Source organism: Macaca nemestrina, chromosome 8 (genome assembly GCF_043159975.1).
Source record: "Macaca nemestrina isolate mMacNem1 chromosome 8, mMacNem.hap1, whole genome shotgun sequence".
Classification (NCBI taxonomy): domain Eukaryota; kingdom Metazoa; phylum Chordata; class Mammalia; order Primates; family Cercopithecidae; genus Macaca; species Macaca nemestrina.
This window is the reverse complement of record NC_092132.1, coordinates 130,770,825-130,794,395: the sequence shown is the minus strand read 5'-3', so window position 1 is coordinate 130,794,395 and position 23,571 is coordinate 130,770,825. Positions and strand designations below refer to the sequence as shown.

The 23,571-nt window shown below is 48.3% G+C and overlaps 1 protein-coding gene across 1 annotated transcript; it reads right to left on the bottom strand.

Moving 5' to 3' along the window:
- Window positions 1-6,651: 6,651 nt before the first annotated feature.
- LOC105482056 (NK2 homeobox 6) lies at window positions 6,652-11,717 on the bottom strand. The gene is made up of 2 exons (XM_011741928.3): window positions 11,280-11,717; window positions 6,652-8,090 (listed from the first exon to the last, which is right to left on the bottom strand). Exons 1-2 carry the CDS (start codon window positions 11,551-11,553, stop codon window positions 7,459-7,461), a joined length of 906 nt encoding a protein of 301 aa, XP_011740230.2. The 5' UTR covers window positions 11,554-11,717; the 3' UTR covers window positions 6,652-7,458.
- Between the last annotated feature and the right edge of the window lie 11,854 nt (window positions 11,718-23,571).

Below are 23,571 nucleotides of genomic sequence, written 5' to 3'. Positions count from 1 at the left end.
TTGCTCTCTATGCTCCCTTTTCTCAGTGCATAGAAGAGTACTTTGCACTAAGTAATAGGTCTCTTGTAAATATTTTTTAATGATACTGATCTTATATTCACCCGCAACGCTTGATTTGTTATACTTGCTAATTAAAGTTAAGTTGATCTACAGGAGAATGGTTGGAAGAAGCAAACAAAGAACTTCCTTTTTCTCCATAGCCATAAATCCTGGCTGACAGAAATTCTTAGGGTCCCTGTTATCAGGGGTCAGACAATCCCTGCCAAGAGCTAGGTCCCTATCCGCACAGAGAAGGGATTTCTTCCAGAGGATCTGACTGCTCAGGAGCCAGCTCAGTGCCTGAATGTTTAATGAAGACTTTGTGAGGTCATACAAAAAAGTCAACCAGCAGCCATTCATGCATTTGATCAATCAACAAATGGTATGGGGCCCCCTCCGCTATGTTGGGCACAGGGCAAGTTGGAAATACATAGGGCAGATTCATTGCTTAAAAATAAAAGACAACTGATTGTTTAAAAAGGACAACAAACGTGGAGAGTCACCGAGCTATCGTGGAGACATCCGGGGTACTCCAGGATCTCATGCCGGAGGCACCTGACCCAGTTGGGGCATTAAGACAGGCTGTCTACCAGGAATGTCCAGGCAAGGCACCAGAGGGCTCTGTGATGGCCTGGATATGGGAGCTGTGCAAGGAAAAGATCCCCTTTGGACCACTAAAGTCCTCACTTAGGATTTCAATCCTGTGCCCTCAAATTTCAGGCAATTAAACTGGACTGGCGATGGGAGGAAGCAGGAGTCACTGTTGCACGAGTGGGAAGGAGGCAGGCATAACTGAGAGCAGCTTACAAGGACAGCCCCACAGGGACAGAGTCAGAAGCACTCTGAGGTTGGGGCTCAGGGCTGCTGGGCATATCTTTGCTTTTCTTACAGTGGAATCTGGACTATGTCACTAAGACCACATTTCTTTTGGTTTGGGTGGGGGTTGCTAGACGAGTCTAAACAGAGGGTCAGGGAGGAAGGCAGATCAGCTTCCCAGGAAGCCCTCTCCCCACTGTGGGGGGAGGTGGAACTGAGGAGGAGAAACAGTCAGGGGAATGCTCCCCACTCTGAAGAGTTAGCCATTTGAAAGCTTGAATCAGTGTCCCCAGGGCCTCAAGGCACACAGAAAAATGTGGACTGAACTAGGCAAGGGGAATGCAGAAGCCAGGGTCATCACGCATTGTTTACCCACAGGAATAGGAAGATACAGTTGTATCTCTCCCTTCCCTCCCCACCCTTTCTGGCATCTGGCTTCATATTTCTCCCCTCTTCATGCTTTCCAAAGGCCTCCTACCTCTTCTGCATTTTTCACTCAGCACACACAGAAAGTGTCACTCGAGAGTCCCGTGATTTGTATGAAGACAAGAATGCCTTGTGGAGTATTCAGTGGAAGGAACCCAAGGATGAGAGGACAGAGAGCCCAGGGTCTATTCCCAGTTCCATCACTCACAATGTTGCTGTCACTTTTCTGACCCTGGGACTCTGACTCTGGATGGCAGTAGTAATATATTCTGCCTTGTACGGATGGTAAGTACAGCATAAAATCATACCATAGTTCAAAGGGTATGCCAGTGCAAGGCTGTTATTTGTTATATAAAATAGAAATCTATCAGAGGATGGATGCTTGCCAGCAAGTCACAAAAGTGCATGACAGCCCAGGACATATTCCAGCTATGGAATCCAGCTGTACCTGTGAGACAGGGTACCACTAACAGAAATCTGTTACAATCTACAGTTGGAAACTCCCTACATTTTCAATAAATACATACATTGAGGTATAGGCATTTAATGGAACACAGAGTAGCAATGAAAATGAGCTAACAGAAGCTGCACACAACAGCATAAACAAATCTCACAAACATCAAATTAAATAAAAGCAGCAAGTCATGAAAGAATACATACATAGCTGGGTGCAGTCACTCCTGCCCATAATCCCAGCACTTTGAGAGGCTGAGGCAGGAGGATCGCTTGATGCCAGGAGTTCAGACCAGCCTGGGCAATATAGCCAGACTCTGTCTCTAAAAAAAAATTGGGCCGGGCGCGGTAGCTCAAGCCTGTAATCCCAGCACTTTGGGAGGCCGAGACGGGTGGATCACGAGGTCAGGAGATCGAGACCATCCTGGCTAACACGGTGAAACCCCGTCTCTACTAAAAAATACAAAAAAACTAGCCGGGTGAGGTGGCAGGCGCCTGTAGTCCCAGCTACTCGGGAGGCTGAGGCAGGAGAATGGCGTGAACCGGGGAGGCGGAGCTTGCAGTGAGCTGAGATCCGGCCACTGCACTCCAGCCTGGGCGACAGAGCGAGACTCCATCTCAAAAAAAAATAAAAATAAAAAATAAAATTAATATTTAAAAAAATTAGGTGCAGTGGTGTGTGCCTGTAGTCCCAGATACCTGGGAGGCTGAGGCAGGAAGATCTCTTGAGCCCAGGAGTTTAAGTGAGTTATGATTATACCACTGCACTCCAACCACAGTGAAATCCTGTCTCAAAAAAAAAGAAAAGAAAAAAGAAAAAAAGAATATATGTAGTATGATTCTACCTATAGAACATTCAAAATCCAGCAAAATTAAACCGTATTTGTTAAGAGATGTATCCATATGGGTAAATACAAAAAGAGAAGCCTGGTAAATCCGTAAAAAGAAGCCTGTTCATTATTTATTACTATTAAAGAGAAGTCAGAGTAGCTGGTACCTCCTTTGAGAGGAGGAGGGGGAAAGGGTTGGCATTCTGGGAGGGGTGTGGGAAGAAGGGTTGCTGGGGATCTGGCATCCCATGTTTCTTGCTTTGAGTGGGACTTCCATCTGTGCTCACTTTACAGGTATTCTTTAAACCGTACATATGTTTTGTGTAGTCTTCTGGATCTATGATCTATCTTATAATTTAAAAAAAGTAAGCCGGGCGCGGTGGCTCACGCCTGTAATCCCAGCACTTTGGGAGGCCGAGGCGGGCGGATCACAAGGTCAGGAGATCGAGACCACGGTGAAACCCCGTCTCTACTAAAAATACAAAAAATTAGCCGGGCGCGGTTGTGGGCGAGTAGTAGTCCCAGCTACTCAGGAGGCTGAGGCAGGAGAATGGCGTGAACCCGGGAGGCGGAGCTTGCAGTGAGCCGAGATCGCGCCACTGCACTCCAGCCTGGGCGACAGAGCGAGACTCCGTCTCAAAAAAAAAAAAAAAAAAAAAAAGTAAAGGCATCTGAAATCAATAGGGAGCCACCTCAAATTAGAATAGTAGCCTCAGAGATCCATCTCCTCAACTGTATAGGTGCAGAGAGTGAAACCCAGAGAGGTTAGGAGGCTTACTTAAGGTCACAGAGCATGTTCTTAGTGGAACTGGGACTAGAATGAAAGGACTCCAAACTCAGGTTTCTCTACATCCTCTGTGTCTCTGGAATCTTCGTTAGGGGAAGGGAAGGGAAAGGAGGAGCACAGTTTTTAAGCCTGAGAGTTCCCTCGTTTTGTGAAAAAGAAAAAGGGTCAGTTGACAAGCCAATAAAATACTAAAGAGCTGGTCTAAACATTGAGGGTTGTAAACACTTTTCAAATGGAATTTTAAAAGATTTAAATATGCCTTCCTCAAATCATCATAATGATTTTGTTAATCATAATAATGACAACATTACAAAAAATAAATACCAGGAATCTGGCAAGTCTGTGATCTAGAATTAGACTCCATCTGACTTGCAGATGGTATCAGGATGGAGCTGGCTTGGAGTGGGGCTGGGATGGGAAAGGAAAGACAGGGAGCCAGGAAGTCTGCAACTTTATTGACTTATCCACCTGGCCTAGGTGAGACCCCTAGCCCTGGGACAGTCAGGAAAGGAACCTCTGCTATCTCTCTGAGAGCTTTTTTGTTTTGTTTAGAGGTCAATTACTTCCCATTTGGGGAACTTGTGAACATTAAGAGGTGACCGGAGTGAACGATGGAGATAAGAGGCTGATTGCTTACAGAGCGGCTCCCTGGTAAAAGCCCTGCAGAGGATAAGCAGTTGTCGGGTAAGAGACACACAAAAAGGGGCAGCTTTCAGTGCAGAGGAGAGATTAGGGAGACGGGAGACGGAAGACAGGCAGCTGGGGGTGGGCTTGATGAGCTGGGAGACCGATGCGTTTTAAAGTGATCTTGACAGGCAGAGAGTGGGGAGATGGGGGAAGAGAGTTTTCCTTCACTCTCCTTTCCTTTAGGAATGAAATCTTTGCTGTCATGTGAATCTCAAACTTCCTTGCTGTGGTCTGAAGGGAAAGCCACGTGGATTGCACATGGACAAGATTTTGGTTATAGTTGTTTTTTTTTTTTTTTTTTTTTTTTTTTTGCCAGCCAGATATAGATGCCACAGCAATCCAGGGAGCATAACAAAAAATGTGGCAGGCAAATGGAACATCTAAAGGATCTTGGGTGTACATGTAACTGACACCCCTTCCCACCTCGCACACCCCTTCAGCCAACTGAATGCAGTTTACAAAGTCCCTGAAGCTAACTTGAATTGTGTCTCAAACTACTATAAAATATAGCTCTGGCTTTGGCATATACCCATTTCTTTTATCCATTCCAAAGTCCTAGAGATTTTCTGGAACCTCTCCCAGCAAACAGTGTCATTCCTGTGCTAATCACCTGGATTAACCCCCATTCTCCATGTAGCCTTCTCTAAGCACCCCAGCTTGGGCCGGATTTTCCTTCTCTCTAGAGTGAGCTTAATGTCTGTCCTATTTGACATGCAGCATGGACCACTTTGTATTTTTAGATACCTTCCTCATGTTGGTCTTTGCTTTCCCAATTAGAAAATACATTCCTTAAGGATGGCAGCCAAATCTTATTTTTTTCCTGTGTCCCTACCAGGAATGTTCAGCAATGACTGAGTTCCTGATGATTAAACTGCGCCTCTTTCTTGCCCCCTTCACTCTGAGCCTTGACCCAACTGATCTTCCTGTACCTCTCCCTGTGGTCACAACGGTGTAGAGGAGGCAAGGGAGTCTTTCACTCGCCCTAACTCCAGAGACAAGGTTATTCAAAACATCACATATCTAGTAACTGCTTCTTCTGCTACTATTCTATGTTAGAAGAGGGTGAGAGGGTGAAGGAAATAACATTTATTAATTTCCTACTCTGTGCCAAATACTTCTCAATCCATACTACAGTGACCTACATTTCTGGGGTAGGGACCTTCCCCGGAGGATTTTAAACAAATTAACATATAGCATTCTAGAATCTGATAATAGAAAAGTTTAATAAACCTCACTTAACCATTGCAGGCTGGGCAGATTATAATTCAGTGGCAGCATTGGACTGCAGCTCACCTGTCATGGGTCTAAGGCTGGAGTCCAAGGGTGAGACCTCTCCTCTTGTGAGGAATGGCCTCCCAAGTGAAAGAAGAGTGGTGGCACTCTATGACAATTCTCTCATGGTGGAAATTTTCAGTGTAATCTCCACTTTTTTTCTCAGTTTTGTTGACCAAGTTGACTCACCGATATTCCCAAATTTAAAATAGACATATCCACTTTTTAATCCCAGGGGCACAACACTGTAATTGGAAGATACTGTGAAGTGTTTCTGAACACACTTTTATTGGCAATGAGCATGGAGAAATGAGGGCTGGGCTCGGTGACTCACACCTGTAATCCCAACACTTTGAGAAGCTGAGGCGGGAGGATCGCTTGAGCCAGCCTGGGCATCACAGGGAGAACCTCTCTATATAAAAAATTTTAAAAATTAGCCATGTGTGGTGGCATGCACCTATAGTCCCAGTTGCTTGAAAGGCTGAGGTGGGAAGATGGTTCAAGCTTGGGAGGTGTAGGCTACAGTGAGCTAAGATTGTACCATGACATTACACTTCAGCCTGGGCAACAGAGCAGGCTCAATAAATAAATAAATAAATACCCCAGCCCAATAATAAATAAATAAATAAATGGAAAAAAAGAAATAAAAGAGAGAAGTGGCAAAACCCCAAAGGAGAGAAAATGTAAGAAAATGATAGTAAAAAAAACTAACCACTACTTTTTTTTTTTTTTTTTTTAAGCTTAAACATATACACTCTAAGGGATGAAAGCTATCAACAGTCAGGTATAGTTTACACACCCTCAAGCAGTCTGCTTCTCACTTTAGTAAAACAACCAGGTCATATTAGAAATGAGAAAATTCAGGGGTAGTACATTTGAATTAAATATAGGAATTTATCAAATACGAGAATTTAACATTCAAGAAGTCAGTAGTCCTGCGGGATGAATAATTAGAATTTTCATTATCTAAAAATGCAATTCAAGGGGAGAAAAAAAGCCACATTTTCTTACTAAATGTTCTATAAAATCTGTCTCGGCAAACACACATTTTCTATTTGATCCCATGTCCCTATGAGTAAAATGAGTTTGTTTTCATTCTTGAGTTTGCATGACCTCAGATACGTTAGGGGTGGAGATGTCAAAATTTCACAATTTTAGAAAGCCTAAAGGTCAGGCTTTCTACCCATCTTTTTAGGACTTCGGGGCACTTGATCTTTTCCTGGCGCAAAACTTAGAAACTGTTGATGCTCCAAAGAAAACCTACAAAGAGGGAGAGAGGAGTGTGAAGGAAGAAATCAGGAAACCTACCTCCAAGACTGAATTGGTTTTGTTCTCCTAGCACTTCTGAGCTTCATTTTTACTTTAACTCGAAATTGTTTCAAGGTAATGGCGTATGTATGTTCTAACGGCCTACACACACGCAACCACATGCACACTTGTTTAGTATATTTATTGGAGGTCCTGTGCTGTACAAAGAGAGAAAATGCACAACAGTGAAAGGCACCGGAAGGTAGAGCCTACTTCCGGGAGAGCAATCATGGCGGGAAAAGAGCGCTCCTCTGGATTAATGGAGTCCGCAGGGGCGCAGCCTTGTGGGGATGTTTAAACCCCACAGGAGGAGGCTCAGAGCAGGTCCCTCTTCGTGAACTTCCCCATCCTCAAGTTCCCGGCTCTTCAGCCGGCTTCCCGCACTCCCATTCTCTTCTCGTTCTTCCCTAACAGCTGTCATTAATTGGAGGATGGTAGGCCCGCTAGATCACCATCTCCATTCACCCCCGATGCACCGGGGCTGCTGCGTACAGATGCGAGAGCCTCTTGGGCCTCTGGGGTTGAAGCCCCAAAAGTCACGCGCCTCAGTACTGCTCCCACACCCCAAACTGCCAGTCAGCCTCGGTTTTCTTCAGTCCCTGTGTTGCTTGGTGGGTGACCGGTAGAGGGTTCGCCTTCTGGGGGAAGAACGTCCCAGGCAAGGCCTTTAGCTGGGTGACTGTGGTGCAGATCGCAGTTCCAGAGATCGCTGCGGAACGAAGCGCCGTTGGGCAGCAGCTTCCCTCCAGCGCCGCGTCCCCTCCTTCTTGTCGCGACCTGCGGGCGGAGGGGAAGGGACCGAGCATCTGACCCTAGTGGGCAGAGTCAAGCCGAGGAGCCTCACCAGGCCCTGACGCCCTGCAGCGTGGCTGCCAGATGGTCCTGCGGGGTGGCATTCTGGCCACTGTGTCCGAAGCCCGCGCTGGCCAGTGGTGTGTGCGGCGCAGGACCGGAGGGCGCGCCCGCGTAGCAGCTGCCGTAGCCTACTCCGTAGGGTGCTCCGGTGTAGCCTCCGTAGCAAGGATAGGGCGACACTGTGGCGCCATAGGGACTGGGGAAGGCAGGTGCGCTGGGCCCGGGGCCCAGGCAGGGCTTGCCATCGCGCACCAAGACGGGCACCGCCACTCGGCGCGGCGTTAGAGGGTGGCCGGCCAGTTCGAGCGACTTGTCCTGGCGCTGTCTCTTGCATTTGTAGCGTCGGTTCTGGAACCAGATCTTGACCTGCGTGGACGTGAGCTGCAGCGCGCTGGCCAGGTGCTCGCGCTCGGGCGCTGACAGGTATCGCTGCTGCTTGAAGCGCCGCTCCAGGGCCAGCACCTGCGCCTGCGAAAAGAGCACGCGCGGCTTCCGTCGTTGCCGCGCCTTGGGCTGCTCGGAGCAGCCACCCCGCACGCTGTCGCCGCCGTTGCCAACGCCGCACTCTGGCACCCTGGTCCCGCCGCCGAGGGGCGAGGCCGCGCTCAGGCCGGGTTCTAAAAGCACAGGAAGTGACACATCAGCGCCCAGCCTAAGGCTCACCTGAGCAGTTTCTACTTAGTTTTCAAGACTTCCCTCTCCCTGGCAGCCTTCACTCTGCCCATCCCCCTCCTCGCTCCTACTACCCCCGAACCCTGTCCCAGGACTGTCTCAATGTTCTTTCCCTCCAAGCTCTGTCACTTTTATGTTACTGCTGGAACATAAATTGTGACACCATGTGGTCCCCGATGTGTGCGTCCTTTTCCAAAAGGTAGACTCTAGATAAAGAGTTAAGGCAGCTCCATTTGCTTCTTAGAATGTGAGTGCATGGGCCGGACGCGGTGGCTCACGCCTGTAATCCCAGCACTTTGGGAGGCCGAGACGGGCGAATCACTAGGTCAGGAGATCGAGACTATTCTGGCTAACACGGTCAAACCCCGTCTCTACTAAAAATACAAAAAAATTCGCCGGGCGTGGTGGCGGTCGCCTGTGGTCCCAGCTACTCGAGAGGCTGAGGAAGGAGAATGGCATGAACCCGGGAGGCAGAGCTTGCAGTGAGCCGAGATCGAGATCGAGCCCCAGCACTCCAGCCTGGGTGACAGAGCCAGACTCCTTCTCAAAAAACAAACAAACAAACAAAAAAACCGTGTGTGTATGGTGGTCGAGTTTGGTAAACCTTCGCTGTGAGGAACAAGTGTGAGTGGAGGTGTCGATCAGATTGGGGAGACTTTGGACTCTCCTTGGAAGTAGAGAAAGAGGAGAAGAAAGAGGAAGAGGAGGAAGAAGAGGAGGAGGAGGAGGAAGGCGGGGAAGGAAGGAAAAACAGAGAAGCCCGGGTGTCAAGAAGGCGCAAACTCGGTGACAGGCTCTCAGGAGGCTCCCGTCTGCCTCATTTTCCTTCGCAGCCCCAAGCGCACTGCAGGGAACTCAGCTCTAAGTCCAGGAGCCGGGGCCTTGAGTGTCTCCTACCTTCACCCCACTTTTGTGCACACTCTTGTCTTTTTGACGCAGCACTCCACCAACACCAGGATGCATCCCAGCTTTCTTGGATGTGATGGTTTGTAATCCAAAATAACAATATATGATGAAAACAAAATATTTCTTGGCTCCTGACTCTTGGCTCAGAAACTGAGGTTCTCTTTGAGAGTTACATAAAGTTGAGGTCCACATTTGGCTTCTTAAAAGGTAGCCTCTCCTTCCTTTGGGGTCTTTCTGGCAAGCAGGTGATGTGGGCTTCACCCTGAAGTCCTCCTTTCACCCAGGGCGACCCCTACAGCTGAGACTGTGCCCACCGCGGTGCAGCATTTTCCTCCCTTCTTCTCACCTCTCTCCTGTCTGGGCTTAAGCCCCGTTTTACCCCAAGGGTGGATAGAAGGGAAATGCTGAGTTTTCATGGAATCTCATGCCAGGAGAAAACCAGGAGCATGGAGGGGGTGCAAGTTCATGGCAAGAAGAGACAGGACTCTAAATGAGCCAGTGCGATTGGAAGCAGACTCCTAAGACCCAAGGCCCTGGCACAATGTCATGGGGGGATGGAGCTGTTTGGTATTTAAAATTTGAGGAGAGAACAACTTCCTTCAGAGACGCCTGTGCTCAAATAAACTGAGGCCATCTCTCCTTGCAAAGAGGAAAAATCCTGAGGTAGGTTTGTTTTCTTAGCACATCGAAAGGTAACAACTGACCTTCAGTCAGGCTGTAGAGCAAGGAGGACCCCATTTGAAAGTCACAGATCATGCAGGCCCTGGGGCTGCACAGTACTGCAGGGCGCGCCAGCACCCTGCGCCCTCCTGCTCACAATCCTGGAGTTCTTGAGGGCAAGGTGGTTGACTGCGATGGAGGAGGGCATGAAGCCCACCGAAGGTGACTTCCCTGTCCGGATCGCTACCGCGGCCTTGGGCTCAGTTCCTGGAGCCCGCCTCGGGTCCCTCCTCGGCGGCGTCAACTGCTGCAGCAGAAGAGACGCTCCCAGGATTTGGTTTCCAGCGGGACAAGGAAGGCACCACCAATACCATCGACTGCGAGGCGACTGTGGTGGTCGAAGAAACGTGATCCTTTGTCAGCGGAGCAGAAGTGATCGCCGAGTTAGCTGAGCAGCGCCGAGGGAGTTTAGAATCCGCTGCAGAAAACCTACCAGCTTCTTCGCGGACACAACAGATAATGTTCTCCGGCTTCTGGAGTTAGTGAGTAGCCGGCCTGCAAGCCGGTAACTCCGATCCAGCCCCTTGATTTATTTCGGTCGTTTGCGCCTTGAATGGAGGCGCCATGGCAGTCTGGCAGAGGAGGCCTGCCCTGCCGGGCGCTACTCAGAGTCCCTGCGTTGAGAATGCTGAGCGAGGTGCTGAGGTTTGGAGAGAAAAAGGTGTAGTTTTCATCCCTTGGAATGTCGGGCCTCTCCAGCCAAAGCCTCCGTATCGACGCAACACAACTCCCCGCCAGCCCCTTCCCTTCCAGGCTGCTGGACACAGGTGCGTGGGCCTCGCAGCTCGGCGCGCATGGTTGCGCCTTCGGATTCAGGCGACAGGACTCGGCCAGAGCCATGTCCCAGGGCAGAGAAAACCCTGGCAGCCTTTAACACTCTCCCTGACGCGGAGAATCCTGTGCCAACGGGGCCTTCCACTTCGGGAGACTCAATCGCCACCCGGTCCCCATCTTCCGTCTTCCAGAAGAAAAATCCATGAGGAGGAATGGGCCCCCCCGCCCCCGGCCAGGCCAGCAAGAAAGGGCCTGGTTAGGAGTGACCTCGGAGCCACTAGGGTTCCACTGCTTTGATTGCTCACACTCTTTTGCAAACGGTTTGGGGGTGGAGAGACACCAGGTGATGGAAGGGAAGGGTGGTGGTGACTGGCACGGCTAAGACCCTGCAGAGGGTTTCGCTGTGGAGATGAGAAGATGGAGGTTCTGGGCACTGTGGCTGCGAGTGGGAGCCATGCGTTTGTGGGAATCAGAGGAGCGGATTTGGGAAAAGTGAATCCTTAAGATTCAGGGGCTTAATTTCGTTAGAGGTGTGTGAAGAACGCTGGGTGTCGGGAGAGGGTGGGAATGGGGTTCGAGAGGCCTTTTTTGGACTCCTGAAGTGAGAAAAAATGAAGACAGACTCTCGAACCCAGGAGACAGGAGGCGTATTTTCCCCATGCACCCATGGATCACGCCCCCCCCCCCGCCCCCACATTCCCCCCGTAGGAGGCAAGACCTGAGCGCTTACTCACGTGGCTCCGCCATCCGTTCCGCGTCCATCTCCAAGACTGCCTCACAGGCACCCCCAGGAGGCTCCGAACCGTCCAGCCTTCTGTCACCGCCGCCGCCACCAGCGTTGTGAACCTCTGACCCTCGCGGCTCTGGGTCCATTCTCAAGTACTGAAAGTTTTCCGAGCTCTTCCGCATCCCCGGATGTGGCGAAGCCGCCGGGCAGCTCCGCTCGCGCTCCAGTCGCAGGATGTCCTTGACCGAGAAGGGCGTGGAGGTGACGGGGCTCAACAGCATCCCGAAGGCGGATGGGGCGGGGCCGAGGAGTGCCTGGTCCCCGTGAGGAGCGGCACCCTGAGCTTCCCGTCTTGTTGCTGCAGGCCCCGCAGACAGACCCAAACTCTGGGACAGACGCCCAGCGTCCCACACAGCGTCTTCTTCTGGGTCATGCTGGCAGGCCCGGGTCCAGGGCCGGGTGACGAGACCGTAGCCCCCCATTGGTTCTCGCAGAAATCACGTGCTAACCCTGCACCTTCCTCCCCCAGCGCTTTCTTCGCGCACCCGTCTAATCCTCTCCAGTCCCCAGTCGCCTTCCTGGGAGGTTTGGTTCGTACTGATGGTTCTCAAAGCAAAGAAAACGCGGAGAGACAGTGCTGCGCGGCTAGGATCTTCGTCAATACGGTACTAGCGGGCGCTTCCGAGGTCAACCTAGGGTCCACGGGGACCCTCCTAGTGGACATGCGAGGATTGGGGGTGGAGTCCTTGCTGTGCAACCCGATCCGGTCCATCCAGCCTGCTCTTAGCTCAACTCTGCATTCTTATGGCGGAGGAAAGCTAAGATAGAGACGACTGGGACCCGCGGGATTTGAGGTGCGCGCTAGGATCTTACGTGCGCAGAGGCCGTACCGCCGAGTTGAAGTGAGTCATGACCCGCCAGGGCCTATATTGAGATGGAAACCTCTCTCTTTGAACTGAATCCGGGTCTGCTGAGTCCCGACCCGCCACTTCCTAGGAGCAGCGTCTCAGTCCCAGGACCGAGGAATGGGTGTGGGGGTTACATGTCTGGAGCCCTCGGCCTCTTAAAGGGCTCCGCGAATGGTGGGGGAGACGGGAAGACAATCGCTGCGGCCGGCGCAAAGTGGTCAGAGGCGAGGTGGGGTGGGGGGCTCCCGTCGCCCTGGGTGTCCCCACGTTCGTTTTCTTCTTCTGCTTTATCCTCCTTAAAGCGGATTGCCTGGAGCGTGCCAGCTTGTGTGCGCGTATAAATGCGGCGCCCGCCGAAGGGCTGGGAAGATTTGACTCGCATTAGATCTCCGGAAAAGTCCCTCGGTTACAGCGGTCGCCGAGTAAATGGGGCAATGTGGCCCAAAGGTTACCAATACGGAGACAGCGCCAACAGATCCAGCCCCTGCTGTTACTACTCCTGGATCAGCGAAACGGGATTTGGTGTCAGCAGTTCCAGCACAGAATCGAAGAGGGTTTAAAAATTGTGTTTTAATCACAATGGGATCTCATTAGAGTTCTTTTGGGGATTTCAGATCAAATGTTCCTTTTTCTTTTTCTTTCCTTCCTTTCTCTCTCTCTCTTCCTTCCTCCCTCCCTCCCTCTCTCCTTCCTTCCTTCCTTTTTTTTTTTTTTTTTTTTTTTTTTTGAGACAGAGTCTCTCTCTGTCTCCCAGGCTGGAGTGCAGTGGCCAGATCATGGCTCGCTGCAGCCTCGACCCGGACTCAGTGATCCTCCTACCTCAGCCTCCTGAGTAGCTGGGACCACAGATGCAGCCACTAAGCCTGGCTATTTATTTATTTATTGCAGAGCCGGGGTTTCACCATGTTGCTTAGGCTGGCCTTGAACTCCTGGGCTCAAGCAGTGTGCCCACCTCGGCCTCCCAAAGTGCTGGGATTACAGGTGTGAGCCACCGCTCAGGCCTCAAATGCTTCTTAAACCTACTTACGTGAATTCAGTGTTACAACAGCTGTTTGAATATGATTATCTCCTGAAATCCAGATAAACCCAACTCATCTCCCCAGGCTAATGGGTGCAAAATTGCACACAAAGATTTATGCAAAATTTCAGCAAATTTGATCATTCAGCTACCAAGTAATGATTTCTTGTACATAGTAACATTTAATCTTTACATCAAAGCTATACCCAAATGTTTCCAGCTGCTGCTGCTGCTGCTGCTGCTGCTTCTTCTTCTTCTTCTTCTTCTTCTTCTTCTTCTTCTTCTTCTTCTTCTTCTTCTTCTTCTTCTTCTTCTTTCTTCTCCTTCTCCTTCTTCTTCTTCTTCTTCTTCTTTTTGTTCAGCGAGGAGTCTAGATCAGAAAGGTGGCCCAGATAGTTCACCAAATGGCAAGACCAGACTAGCCTCTAAACCAAGATAATTAACCCTTTCTTTCTTTCCTTTGGAAATAGACATCCTTTGCTCTTAGAGATCTCAAAATCTTGTGATGACCCATACGTTCATTTGGATTTTTCTTTCCTGATAAAAGTCAATCATGTGCACCTTGGAAAAAGTGAAGAAAAGTTAAAAGTAAATATCCACCCAGAGATAACATTTTCGTGCACCTTCTTCTCTTTATTTTTGCATATATGAGCTCATCGGGTATATCTATTTGTATATGTTTAAATTTACATCATAAGCATGCCCAGTTCATCTTTAGAATTTTTTTAACAAATATAATTTAAAATAGGTATCTAATATTTCATGTTATGGATAGACCATAATAGACTGTGTTTGTGTTTTCAGATAATATCTTTTTTCCATCACTGTAAATAAGACTTTATTTTGTGGCTTTAATTTCCATCCTTGTCAATATTTTCTATTATTTTCTCAGGATACATATATAGAAGAAACATCAATGAATCAAAGATTTTAATGCTCATAAGACATGCCATTCATTCCAGGGCTTTCTAGAAAAACAGTATTATCGTATTTTTTCCCTGGAGGTGCAGGCGAGTGCCTAGTCTATGGGTATTTACAATCATCACCGGACACCCACAAGAGACCCTGAATTTAGAATATTTCCGCGGTAGGAGCTCCGCCTCGTCCTTGCAGGGGATACTGACGGCTCACTGGGTTCTCGCCTTCCAAGTGCTGGAGGCGGGAAGTAGCGTGACCCGGGGTAGAAACCTAACGCCAGAAACCTTCCAGCGCCTTATCACTTGGTAGAATTTTCGTGGCAGACAGTCGCGCTCTACCTAAGTCATAGAAGAAAGGACACCTTGGAGGGGGGACTTGGCTTCGGAAGCCTCGATTTCAAATCCTAGCCCTACGTCCCCAGCCTTGCCCTTCCTGGCTTGCTGCGAGGATCAGATGAGATTTTTGTACGTGAAAATGCTTTCTAACCCCTCTCGAGTGGTGGAAACATCTCCCTTCGCCCGGAGTCCAGGTCTGCGGAGCAGTTACCCGCCGCTTTGCAAGAGCAGGCTCTCCACCATAGCGAGTCCTTGTTACGGAAAGGGTCGTTTCGGCTCAGGATGCGCGCTCCGGGCGCAAACCTGGGGATAGGAGTCCCTGTCGCGCTCGCCCCACCCTTGCAGGGAGCAAGGTCGTCCTTCTGCAGCACTGCGCCACGCGGCGGGAATTTGCAGTGTCCTGCGTTCAGGTTTCAGTTTCTTTGCTCGCTTGGGTCTCGCCCTCTCTCAGTCACCTCTCGGAGGGGCCTGGCGTCCCTCCACCCTCCTCCTCCTTCAGCGCCAGGAGCATTGAAAGCCGCCTGCCCGCCGAGAGTGGAACTGGTACCTGGAATCTCGCCCATTCCGGGTCAATTGGAGGCGCATTAGCGGCTGCTGCCTCACAGTGCAACAGAGGCGCGAGCGACGGGCCACCTGCCTAAGCGCTGGAGCCCAGGAGAGCCGGGCAGGAAACTAGGAGGGGCGGCGAGAGCAGAAAAGTCAGAGTCCAGAGACTCTTTCTTAGGCAGGACTCCGTGCAGCCCCAACAGCGTGGTGCGGGGAGGGGTGTGTGTGTGTGTGTGTGTGTGTGTGTGTGTGTGTCCATTACTCAGGAATGGAGACATCGTGATCACCTCTGTTCTTACGTGAGATGGAGACAGTCGTGCTGGGGGTGTGATTGATCCGCTTTGCTTCACTCAGATCCACAGAGTGTTTTAAGCGCCTACCGTGGGCTGGCTTTGCCCAAGCTCTGGGAATACTGAGAAAATGAGAGGTCACAGCCCTCTTATCCGAACTTGCATTCTTGCATAGAAGACAGACTTTTAAATGATTCCCATGCAGTGTGTTACCTTGCACAATCAGAAGGAATTTGTACACTATATTTATTGAGTTTTTAATTTTTCTTTTGAGATGAAGTTTCACTCTTTCGCCAAGGTTGGAGTACAGTGGCATGCTCTCCTCTCACTGCAACCTCCGCCTTTTCGGTTTCAAGCGATTCTCCTGCCTCAGCCTCCCAAGTAGCTGGGATTACAGACGCCCGCCACCATGCCCGGCTAATTTTTGTATTTTTAGTAGAGACGGGGTTTCACCATGTTGGCCAGGCTGGTCTCGAACTCCTGACCTCGTAATCAGCCCGCCTCGACCTCCCAAAGTGCTGGGATTACAGGCGTGAGCCACCGCGACTGGCCCTGAACCTCTTCTTCTCCATGGTTAACAAAAGTCATTATTTCCTGTTTCTTTCACTCTTCTAAAACGAAGGGATTCCCTCCAGCAGGTACCATACTCAACAGGCAATTCCCGGTTACCTTGCGGCTTAGTGGGCCCTGTGGGCCGAGATAAAATCATTCCTCTTTAACCCAAGTGCAGGATCCCCGTTAGACTAGACTAGACTTGGGCTCTGGGTCTGTTGTCACAGCTGTGTCCCCAAGGCACGTAGTAGGTCTTTAACAAATATTTGTTGGGGACAGGTATCTGTCCTGCTTGATTGGGGATAGTTCCTAGGATACTCTGGGGACTGGCCCAAAGGGTGTCTGGGGATCATCAATGGTGGAAATTTCCGCTTTGCTATGGTCCCTTTTGCTGGGATCCACTTTTTAATACTCTAATAATGTATTTATATTTTTGAGTATTTGAAAAATTAACATGGTTCTCAAAATCAAAATTTTGTAAAAAGATATTCTAAGATATTCCATATTAAGAGACTGGTTGATCACTGGTGCATCCTTTTTCTGCTGCCACAAGGCAAGCACATCTGCAGCCAATCACACACCCAAAGTCCCATGGCTGGCACAGCCTCCTCCCCAGAACATGAACTGTTCCCAGCTCTCATTGATTCCTGAAGATACTCTTTTGCCATTAGCTTTTTTTCACTTAACAATATATTCAGCAGTCACATCATATTGGTCCAAAGAGGTCTTTCTTATTGTTTTCTGTAGTTGCCTGGTACTCCATTACATGAATGTACCAAAGTTTATTCAACCACTGTTCTATGAATGAGTATTTAGAGTTTTCCAGTACTTTAAGTTTGTATGTGTTTTCATATTGTTGGAGGCGTGTGTTCAGAGTCAAAAGACAATTGTCAGTTGAATTTGTCAAAAGACAAATTTCTAAGAAATGGGACCATAGGTGAAACATAAATGCATATATAATATTTTTAGGAGTTCTCCTCTCCAGAAAGGTTCTACAGTTTTGCATTCCACCAGTATTGTATGGGAGTGCCTGCTTCCCAGGTAGTCTGGGCAACGGAATGCATGATCACGCCTCTTAATTCTCACAAATTTGATAGGTGAGAAACAGTATCTCAGTGTTGTTTTTAATTTGCATTTCTGTAATTATAAGTGAGGTGCAACATCCTTTTATATGTTTAAGGGATATATACATATGTGTATGTATCTATATATACACATATGTGTATGTATCTATATATATACGTATAATATACATAAAAATTAAAAACACATAAATATATACACATATATACACAAATGTAAATTGCATCCATCTCCCAATTTCAATTTTTAGGTTTTCTCAATATCAGTTACTTTGCTTATGTGTGCTATGTGTTGAAAATATTTTCTTCCTGTTTGACAATTGTCTTTTGACTTCTTTTATAGTGCTTTTTACCATGCATTTTATAAAATGTAATCATTTTTGTTATCTCTCTTGCTTCTTGATTTGAGTCATGGTGAGAAGACTTTTCTTTTCCTACACTGAGGTTAAAAAGGAGTTCACCCACTTTTTATTCTAGTATTTGTTATAATTTCTTTGCTTACATTCGAGTGTATTCGAGTGTATGGTGTGAATTAAGGATCTGATATGATCTTTTCCAGAATTGCTGTGCTGAGGCCGTTTTGACGGTTTGCCCGCTATCACTTTCAGAGGCGCTCCCCGCGAACCCCGAAAATCTGTGCAAAATTCTCAGGATTAGGGGAATTTCCGAGCATGGGTGGAGCGTAAAGTGAAGCGGGCCAAGAGATTTCTTGCATCAAATGTTTAGAAAAACCAACCAGTTAAAGAAAATAAAAATCTGCTGGTATGTAACCGCCAGGTGGGCTTCTCCATTTCTCTGCGTCACCCTCCCCAGCCGGCCTCCCAGCTTCTCGGCTTTGGGTGGCGGAGACCGTTTAGTTCTGGGACGGACCGTGGGGCTGACTCCGGGGGGTCGCGGGAGCCGAGCCGCCTCCGCGCGCGTTTCATTCCTCCAGCGTGGAAAAGAAAACCCTCAGCGGCCAGAGAGGCGGCGGGTCCTTCCCCGGATGGCGGATTCGGGGAGCCGCAGCCGGGGACGCTGCTGGGCGAAGCTTATCTGCTCCGCAGCTCGCCAGCTCCGTTTCAATTAACATTCCAGTGCCGCCGCCTGCCGCGGTAGCGGAGTCCGCACCAGGCCCTGGAAAAATAAACTCCAGGCCCAGCGGCTGTGCATGCATCTGTGTGTGCGTGTGTGTGTGTGTGTGTCTGTAGGGCCAACAGAGTCCCAGATCAGCGCAGCCCAGAGCTGCCCATCCCCGCGTCGCGGTTCCCTGCCCGGTGGAGCCTGAGCCGGGCTGCAGCTCTCAGTCCCACTGCGCGGCAGGACGACAGCTGCTCTTTTAATAACTGGCAGTCGGCGGTCCTGCTGAGCCCTACAGCATCCCCAAAGCATGGTGTGCGATGGAACACGTGGCTGCGTCCCCAAACCCCGAGAGGGGAGTTGCACACACATTGCTGACCTTGAGGGTCAGACAGACCCTTTCTCATCTGGTTTTTAGCATCAGATGTAACCTCAGCTTGGGCTTGTATGATCTCATCGATGTCCCTTTGAGATAAGCAGGGCAGACGTCCTTCTCTCCATTCCAGGGATGGGATGTTGAGGCTCAGAGGAGTCCCTTAACTTGTTTATAGCCGCTGGCCAGCCGCTCGCCTAGGGAGGGGGACATGACAGGTATACTATTCATGGCTTCCCGGGGCGGGCGGGGGAGGCGGGGAGGAATAGCTTTAGGAGATATACCTAATGTAAATGACGAGTTAATGGGTGCAGCACACCAACATGGCACAAGTATACATATGTTACAAACCTGTACATTGTGCACATGTACCCTAGAAGTTAAAGTATAACAAAAAAGAAACAAAAACAAACAAACAAAAAAGAAGTTACCAACCTGCACATTGCTATAAATAAGTTTCTAGTATCGTTATTGTTATTCTCTACAAATGTAAAATATGAAAATATGTCTACACCTCTCCTTGTGCCCACTGAATATAGGGCCACCCACCCCCTCCACTGGCTGTATATGTGGGAGATGTCCACAGTGAACAACATTCTAAATGGAATCTTTCTACAAAAAAAAAAAAAAAAAAAAAAAAGAAAGAAAAAAAAGGCCATTTTTTTTTTTTTTTTGAGACGGAGTCTCGCTCCGTCACCCTGGCTGGAGTGCAGTGGCCGGATCTCAGCTCACTGCAAGCTCCGCCTCCCGGGTTTACGCCATTCTCCTGCCTCAGCCTCCCGAGTAGCTGGGACTACAGGCGCCCGCTACTTCGCCCAGCTAGTTTTTTGTATTTTTTTAGTAGAGACGGGGTTTCACCATGTTAGCCAGGATGGTCTCGATCTCCTGACCTCGTGATCCGCCCGCCTCGGCCTCCCAAAGTGCTGGGATTACAGGCTTGAGCCACCGCGCCCGGCCAAAAAAAGGCCATTTAAACAAACAAACAAACAAACAAACAAACAAACGGAAACCCTTGTTGATTTCTTTCTTCAACATAATTACAAGTTCCCAAGAATTGTTCCTGAATTCACTCTCCAGGGGCCTCCTGTGACTTGCTAGAATCAGCCCAGGCTTCTGAACTTGTTTTTCTAATTAAAAGCTATTTTGGGGGTATAATACAGATAAACTAGTTGTGCTTGTGAGTTTAACTTTTAAAAGACCTTTTAAGCATGCTCTTTAGGAAAAGGAGAAACCTGCTAAGGTGAGATGGGTCAGGCCAAACTAGAAGCAGTTCTAAGTGTTAAGAGCAGCTGTGAAGTGGGCTTCTCAGTTAAATACCATCCGGCCGGGCGTGGTGGCTCACGCCTGTAATCCTAGCACTTTGGGAGACTGAGGATCATGAGGTCTGGAGATCGGGACCATCCTGGCTAACACGGTGAAATCCCGTCTCTACTACCGTCTCTACTAAAAATACAAAAAATTAGCCGGGCCTGGTGGCAGGTGCCTGCAGTCCCAGCTGTTCGGGAGGCTGAGGCAGGAGACTTGCTTGAACCTGGAAGGCGGAGGTTGCAGTGAGCTGAGATTTCTCCCCTGCACTCCAGCTTGGGCACCAGAGTGAAACTCTTGTCTCCAAAAAAACCAAAAAACCAAAGAAACAAAACAAGAAAAACCCCTCTATCCCAGCTTCTGGGGCCCATAACTGAATGGAGGTATGAATGAGGTGACACGCCATCCTTCAGATGTATTTTGCCTCTGCACAGCACTCTTTAAAATTTTTTTTTAAAATTTTACTTTAAGTTCTGGGATACATGTGTAAAACATGCAGGTTTGTTACATAGGTATACATATGCTACGGTGGTTTGCTGCACCTATCAACCCATCATCTAGGTATTAGGCCCGGAACACACTAGGTATTTGTCCTAATGCTCTCCCTCCCCTTGCCCCCCACCCCATGACAGGCCCCCGTGCATGATGTTCCTCTCCCTGTGTCCATGTGTTCTCATTGTTCGACTCCCACTTATGAGTGAGAACATGCGGTGTTTGGTTTTCTGTTCCTGTTTTAGTTTGCTGAGAATGATGGTTTCCAGCTTCATCCATGTCCCTGCAAAGGACATGAATTCATCCTTTTTTATGGCTGCATAGTATTCCATGGTGTATATGCGCCACATTTTCTTTATCCATTCTATCATTGATGCACAGCACTTTTTGAGTCCTAAGGTACTCATAGTCTGATGATCTATTGCCCCCTAAGGCAACAACCGTCAGACTATGTCCCTAACCATCTGTGGGACCACCCAGCCCTGGAGGGTGCCTTGCATGGAAGGAACTTAATTTGTAGTATGGCCACAGGCTTCCATGTTCCTTAATCCTGGAATGATGCCAGAGAAAGTGGAAACTCTCCTGAGATCTTCTCCCAATGCCCAGGGAACTTGTGGATGCTTCCTGGCATGTGAGTTACTGTGCAGGGGGAGTGGAGGGGAAACCCAGGGCCTGGGGAGCTGCTGCAGCACAGTCCATTACTCTTTCCCCAGTGGCCACTCTCCAAACATGCATAGCAGTGGTGGGATGGGGAGTGCAGTGGGGAGCAACTACGTGGATAAAGATGGAGCAGGCAGGCACAGCAGCATGCTGATGTTTGGTGCCATGTAGATAAATTATTCTGATAACCAAGTGTGTGCTTCCCTTTCTACCTCCTCCCCAGACAGTCTGATGCTGGGAAGAAATATTAGAGAGCAGGATGGGTCATTTAAAAGCGACCCAGGGAAGATCTTTTTTTTTTTTTGAGCAGGTCCATTTTACATAAAAGAATTAGGCCCAGAAGACTCTCACTGTGCCAGAGCTGCTCATCCAACTTTCTTTGGCAGGACTCCTCCCTCCAAGCTGCCTTGCTTGCCTGGAGCAGGGTTGGAGTGGACCTGTGGCCAGAAGACCCTGGGTATGCTTGGGGTAGGTGAAGGATGGAAGGGGAATACATTTACCCTAAAAGAAGCTGCTAATTCATTATCCATTCCTAGCAATTTGAGAGACTGCAGAACAGAAATTATAAGAAAAAGTTATAGAATATTTGACTCTGAACTGTCATGCCGACTGTCAAATAGTCACGTCTTCAAAATTTTACTTTCTGTTTCCTTTTGATCCCTCTGAGAGTCTGGGAATAGAGATAGGAAAGGAGGAGCTGAAATTGTGTAAACACACAGGAGAGAGTGTCAAACCAAGTTTATGCAGAGAATAAAGCTGCCGGTCCTAACAATAATTGTTATTTCCTGTCTTATTCCAGGAGGGACTCTTTATCAAAAGCTAATATTTGGCTATTAATTTATCCAACTCTAGGCATTATCAACCACGCCTTCATTTTTACAGACAGGGCCAGAGAAATTGAATAATGTAATTGACAGCACATCCTTCCAAGCAGAGGATCAGGGCCTCTATTATGCTGGGAATGCCACATTCCTCCCTGGGTCTCCTAGGCATGAGTTAGGTGTCTGTGGGATATCAGCTTTTGGCATTCTCCCCCGGCCCAGCCTTCTTACCTAGTGCCTTTCTGCCAAGTAGCTTTAAATAAACATGGTTGGTTTAATTATAAATGATTTATTAAAATTCACAGCATTGCTTTTCCATTTTGAAGGGAGAGGTGGACTAAATATTAATAGTAGCTAGTACTCATTCTGTGCTTACCAGGCGCTGTGCTTTCTGTGGATGTTTCTCATGTGTTTGTACAATTCTCTACCCGTAGCATTATCTTTTCTGCCAGATGTCCTCATAGCCCCTTCAGGTCTTTGCTTAGGTCAGCTTGATTTCTGCCTTTAGGAGCTTACACTGGGGAGGGAGGAACAGGAAACAAACAAGAAGTATAACACATGGGTAAACTGCATAGCAAGTTAGAAGGTAATGTAAGATAAGTGGCAAGGGGGATCAGGGATGTGTGTGTGCCATGCATGTGTGTTGCACAAAGGAGAGCAATTGCAATTTTAAGAAGAAATATTAGGAATAGGCCTTTTTGAGAGGGTGCCGCTTGAGCAAGGACCCAAGGGAGGTCAGGGAAGGAGCCATGTGGGAGTCTGGAGGGAGTGTGCAAAGGCCCGAAAGTGGGCTCACACTTGGTATGTTTGAGAATCAATGTGCTGAGAATAGATGGAGTGGAGTGAATGAGGGGAAGGGGGAAAGGGGATAGAGGAGATGAGGTAAGAGAGGTAAGGGGGCCTTGATGGGCTAGTGAATATCTTTGGCTTTTACTTTTGAGGCAAAGTCAGAACATGGGAAAGTTTTGAGTAGCAGAGTGTATAATACATAATGTGACTTAAGATTGTGAAAGCCCTCCTTGGGTTCTGTGTTAGAACAGGTTACAGGAGAACAGAGGTGGAAGGAGGGAAACTTGTTCAGAGGCCATTGCAATAATCTAGACAGCGGACCCAGGTGGAAGCAGTGGAGGTAGTGAAAAGTGGTCAGATTCAGAGGATATTCTGAAGGGTGAGGGAACAAGCTTTCCAGACAGATTGGATGTGGACAGTAAGACACAATGATGAGTCAAGGATGATTCTAAGTTTTTTGGCTTGAGCAAATGGATAGGTGGAGTTGCCATCAGTTGCGAAGGGAAAGGCCACAGGCAGAAGAAGTTTTGGGAAGACCAAATGTTCAGTTTTAAAATTTGAGCTGATTATGAAATACCAGGTAGAGATCTCCATTAATACTTAGAGTCAGGCATTCAGGAGACAGGCCTAGGCTAAGAATATATATTGGAGAGTTATTGGCATGTGGATGATATTTAAAGCCATTATCCCAGATGAGATCACCAAGAAAATGAGTGTAAATAGAGAAGAAAAGAAGTCCAAAACCAAATTCTCAGGCAGCCCAGAAGTTAAGAGGTTGGGGGATAGGAGAAATTCACAGACCAACTCTTCTGAACTCTGCAAAAAAGGTCAATGTTATTATTATTTTCTTTAAATGTGCTGAGCTGATCTAGATTAAAAGAAACCAAAGAGTGATCACCACCAAATACATTTTGTGAACCTGGACTGGATACTGACTAAGAAGAAGCTACAAGAAACAAACGCTTTTCGGACAATTGGAGAAATCTGAGTAGATATTAGATGGTATCCTATTAATGTTAATTTTCTTAGCTGTAGTAGTAATAGAGTGGTTCTGTTGAAAGTCATGGCATACGCAACTTTCAGATGGCTCAACAAATACACATGGAGAGAGAACAAATGTGGTGAACTGGCAATAGCTGGTGAATGGTTAG